Below are 5,000 nucleotides of genomic sequence, written 5' to 3'. Positions count from 1 at the left end.
TGTAACGTGTTCCGCACCCAGAACATGGAGGTAGACCAGTGCCTGCTGGAGTCCCTGCCCCTCGGCCAGAGGCAGCGGCTGGTGCGCCGCATGCGTTGCGACCAGATCCGCGCCTACTACGAACGCGAGCGCGCCCTGCAGAAGCAACAATGCCAGCTCCATGGCAACGCTGCTGCTGTTGCCGCAGCAGCAATAGCAGCCAATGGTGGTGGAGCATCCGCAGCTGCGGCAGGAAGTAACGGTGGCGCTGCTGTAGCCAATAGCGGTGCGGCAGGTGGTATTGCGGGTGTCGCCGCTGTCAACGCCAAAGTTCGTGGCGGCCATCGCAAGAAGCAGCGTGTGTCGTTCCCGCCGGGAAACATGGTCCAGGATGCGGTGGTGAGGAACGACGACAAAGAAGGTGAGATGCCCATCCATTTGTTGGTCTGAACTCTGCGTCCATTTCAATGAAGTGACAGTTCCAGGATTCAGTTAGTAAAAGACGTGAAGAAATGTATTGAAGAAGTGAAGGAATCTGTTGAAACATATAGGTTATGAGTAACTACATGAGTGAATGAGTGGAGTGGATGCCAGTGTGTTGTGCTGTGATGGTTGAGCCCAAACCCAAAGTGCCCTTAGTATATGAAATAACTCACTTACATAGGGGCAGTTACTGTAACATCAAGCACTGAGTAACAGTTGGATACATCGTTCAAGGGTTTACAATCTTACAGTGTTCAGCACTATTGTAGAACTGCATATGCCCAAGCCAAGACAGGGTGGTGTACTAGCGTTTATGGTATCGATTCTCATATAATATGGATTGTGAGGAGGTTCCGGTCGCTATAGGGTCATTTCACGTGAAATCAGACACTTTGGGACCCGACCGACCCGGATTTCAATCATACTTGGTGTGCCTTTTCAGTAGCAAGGTAGCACCCCAGAACTGCATTGGTTTGAATCTGACACTAATATTAAGGGAGAAACAGACTAGGAAAGGTTCACATGTGAGGGTAGGACACTATACATTCAGCCTTGAATATATCAGTCAGTGTTAGTCACAAAAAGATGCCTGTGGTGTTGTTTGAAAGCTCTTTTCTGGCTCTACATATTACACAATCACCTTGGAATACAACTACTCTCAGAATATGAATTATGATAAATTGAAAAATTAAAAATTGAATATCTAAAAAACTTATATTTTAAAATGGCCAGTTCCTTGTCCAAACGTAGCCGGCAATGTCATGAGCAGCACCTAAAATGCTGGTGTTCGGTTTGTTATTCATTTCAGAGAGAAGTTGACTCACAAATATGGCATCATACAGACCACTTACTAATAATATGGTAATACCATAGTAGGATCACATGACAAAACAAAAACAAAACAAAAATGGTCAGTGTCCATGGTCCCAGGTTTCAGAAACTAAGGCAGATGTCCATTTATACACACCAAATGATGATATGTGAATGTTTGAACATTTCCTTCTCTGTGTACCTGTGCCATCTTCCCTTTACCGTACTTGAAGAGATAATCAATGGCTACACTCTCATTTTGTACTCTACCAGTGCATTTGAAGCAGCAGCTGTGTCTTTTGTAGATAATGTATAAGTACGTCCCGTTGCAGTTACAGGTTCCACTACCAGAAGCACATCCTGATGATCCATGACAAGTCTATCTGGTCTGAAGGGAAAAGTGAAGGATGGAGATGGCCCATGAGGATGCAGGAAATTCAGTTTCACCTCTCAGTGCTCGGCATACATTCCTCAAGTTAATAAAACCGACAGACAAGGGACAAACGTTTCTGGTCTAGCCCATCATCAGTGTGATGTTCTTGACATTATCCTTGACAAATTCAAACAGTTGGTATGGCGTTACAATTTAATTGTCAATAGGACATTGCAGACTTGCTCGTGCAGCAAGCCATTTAACTGTCCCTCCAACGCCATCACATGGACCTTTGCCATGTGATGTGGCAAAAAAGTGCCACTCTGCAGGTATGTGAAAATCTGCCTCGTGGTGGCACAAATTTGTTGTGTTTTTAAGGTTCTTATATTGTGCAGCACAGCCATCAGAAAAAAATATAGGATCTTCTTTGGACGTTCTGTCATTGATGAAGTGTCACTGAGGAACTGAATTAGGAGCTTCTGAAACAGATGTACAGCAATTGTATCATGAATGTTGCAGTCTGAAATAACAACAAAACAGATTTTTTTTTCCCAGTTTCAACTGATCTTGGTAGTAGCATACAAATGGATGGATTGTGGCCTGCACTGGTTGTTCCAGTGAAATGATTGAATAGCATCTTGAATTACAAAACTATAGTTTTAAAAACGTTCCTGGTTCAAGGGAGTCAGTCAAGGATAATGTCAAGAACATCCATTGCCAGTTTGCCACAACAGAGATGTACCATCATGAAGCTGAGAACCTGTTGAAAAGGTTTGAATCTGCAAGAACTATTCCAGGTACTCAAAAACTACACAGCTTCTGCCCATTGCCAATGGACACAGTGGAAGTTAGGCCATTTTGAGCATTCAGAGAAGGCAGAGTTGAAAGAGTGAGCTCAGTAAAGGAATGTGTTACATTTTCAAGCATCAAAGGGTATGTTGTAGCTGTATATGATGGCAACTGGTGGCTAGCGTGTGCTGAGGAATGTATGGCGAGCACTGGAGAGGTGAAACTGAACTTCCTGCATCCTCATGGGCCATCTCCATCCTTCACTTTTCCCTTCAGACCAGATAGACTTGTCATGGATCATCAAGATGTGCTTCTGGTAGTGGAACCTGTAACTGCAACGGGACGTACTTATACATTATCTACAAAAGACACAGCTGTTGCTTCAAATGCACTGGTAGAGTACAAAATGAGAGTGTAGCCATTGATTATCTCTTTAAAGTACGGTAAAGGGAAGATGGCACAGGTACACAGAGAAGGAATGTTCAAACATTCACATATCATCATTTGGTGTGTATAAATGGACATCTGCCTTAGTTTCTGAAACCTGGGACCATGGACACTGACCATTTTTTGTTTTGTTTTTGTTTTGTCATGTGATGCTACTATGGTATTACCATATTATTAGTAAGTGGTCTGTATGACGCCATATTTGTGAGTCAAATTCTCTCTGAAATGAATAACAAACCGAACACCAGCATTTTAGGTGCTGCTCATGACATTGCCGGCTACGTTTGGACAAAGAACTGGCCATTTTAAAATATACGTTTTTTAGATATTCAATTTTTAATTTTTCAATTTATCATAATTCATATTCTGAGAGTAGTTGTATTCCAAGGTGATTGTGTAATATGTAGAGCCAGAAAAGAGCTTTCAAACAACACCACAGGCATCTTTTTGTGACTAACACTGACTGATATATTCAAGGCTGAATGTATAGTGTCCTACCCTCACATGTGAACCTTTCCTAGTCTGTTTCTCCCTTAATATTAGTGTCAGATTCAAACCAATGCAGTTCTGGGGTGCTACCTTGCTACTGAAAAGGCACACCAAGTATGATCGAAATCCGGGTCGGTCGGGTCCCAAAGTGTCTGATTTCACGTGAAATGACCCTATATAGAGACTGCTTGAGTGCATACTGTGTTGTCCGAAATGGACCAATGTTGCTGGCTGTGCCTAGTTATGGTGGCAGTGTGCTGTGTTGTGAGTAAGAGGTTGCTGTGGCTGCCTTTGCTTGTGTCAAAGACCAGGGGTGCGTTTCTCGAAACCGTAGTTTTTAGCTAGTTAGCAACTTGTGTAGTTGCCAATGGCAAATTACATTGCAAACAACGAAATAGCTAACGTGGTTAGCAACTATGGTTTCGAGAAATCCAGCTTTAGGCCTTACTAATGCTTTGCTCTGCACTGCTCTGCACCCAGTAACAGTCACTTTTTTATGATGATGGTGCCAGCTTCCGCTGGTACAGAAGACCCTGTAGCAATGTACGGAATGAGAGCTTGTGAGTGCCATTGTGCCGTCTTGTGATTACATTAAGGGGGCAAATGTGTCTGGCTCTGCCCAGGTCCAATAAAGAACAACAGCTCGAGGCCCCAGCATTGCTACAGTAGCTGCTCTGCTCTGCCCTGCACTGGGCTGCCATGCCATGCCATTCATCATCCACTCAACGGGCCGCAGCAACAAATTGCATCGTCTCCCCCGAATGTGCATGTGTTTCCGCATTGTGTGTGTGCGTGTGTGTGTGTGTGTGTGTGTGTGTGTGTGTGTGCGTGCGTGGCGTGCGTGTGTGTGTGTGTGTGTGTGTGTGTGTGACTCAGCATATAGTAATGAGTATAGTAATGTGTGTGTGCGTGTGTGTGTGTGTGTGCGCGCGCGCAGGCGCGCGTGTGTTCATTGGTGCACGTTAAATTAATTTCATACAGCCGCAGCAGGTAACAGAATGGCAGAAAGTCACTATTGAAGGAGCTGCATACATACAACACTAGCCCATTACTCATCCTGATTGCAGCCGGGCCCGGCCCAGACCAGGGGAAAAGCTAATCATCAGAAAAGGTGCAGCACGGTGGCGGTGACGCTGGCGAGGGGACATGGCCGCTCTCCAGGGACACGCAGGGGTAATCTAATAAAGAGAAGGCGAGAAGGAGCGAGCCGACTAAGGCAGGCGAGGCAGGCGAACCGGCAGGACAGTGCGGCGATCACAGAGCGCTCCCATATGCTCCCATTATGAGCGATGGAGCGGGGAAAATTGATTCCTGCAAAGTCTGCTATTTTGGTCTGTGACTTTGCCAGGGGAGAAAGAGAGGGAGGGAGAGAGGGAGGGAGACACTGCTATTCTTGCTCATCTCCGGCTTGAGATAAGGCTGTAAGAGTGGAGAGGGAGAGAGAGAGAGAGAGAGAGAGAGAGAGAGAGAGAGAGAGAGAGAGATGCTGGGAAGCAGAAGAGTGGTAGAGGGAGAGAGAGAGATAGATGGAGCAGCCTCTGAGGAAAATAGAAAAAGTGTTTATCACCGGCTTGCATCAAATCTGTCTTTGTGCACACACTCTTTCACACACTTTCCCTTTTTGTAGCCA

At 45.2% G+C, this 5,000-nt stretch overlaps 1 protein-coding gene across 1 annotated transcript in view; it reads left to right on the top strand.

Moving 5' to 3' along the window:
- The window catches only part of myo16 (myosin XVI), a 359,077-nt gene that overhangs the window by 74,906 nt on the left and 279,171 nt on the right, over positions 1-5,000 (top strand). Inside the window, exon 2 of the mRNA XM_063214214.1 lies at positions 1-400. This exon is cut by the window's left edge and continues 14 nt beyond it. Within this exon, the coding sequence (XP_063070284.1) occupies positions 25-400 (376 nt within the window). The 5' untranslated portion in view covers positions 1-24. The remainder of the gene's footprint in view (positions 401-5,000) is intronic.

The sequence above is a fragment of the Engraulis encrasicolus genome, chromosome 13 (assembly GCF_034702125.1).
Source record: "Engraulis encrasicolus isolate BLACKSEA-1 chromosome 13, IST_EnEncr_1.0, whole genome shotgun sequence".
NCBI classification, from domain to species: Eukaryota; Metazoa; Chordata; class Actinopteri; order Clupeiformes; family Engraulidae; genus Engraulis; species Engraulis encrasicolus.
This window is presented reverse-complemented; position numbering and strand designations above follow the sequence as displayed.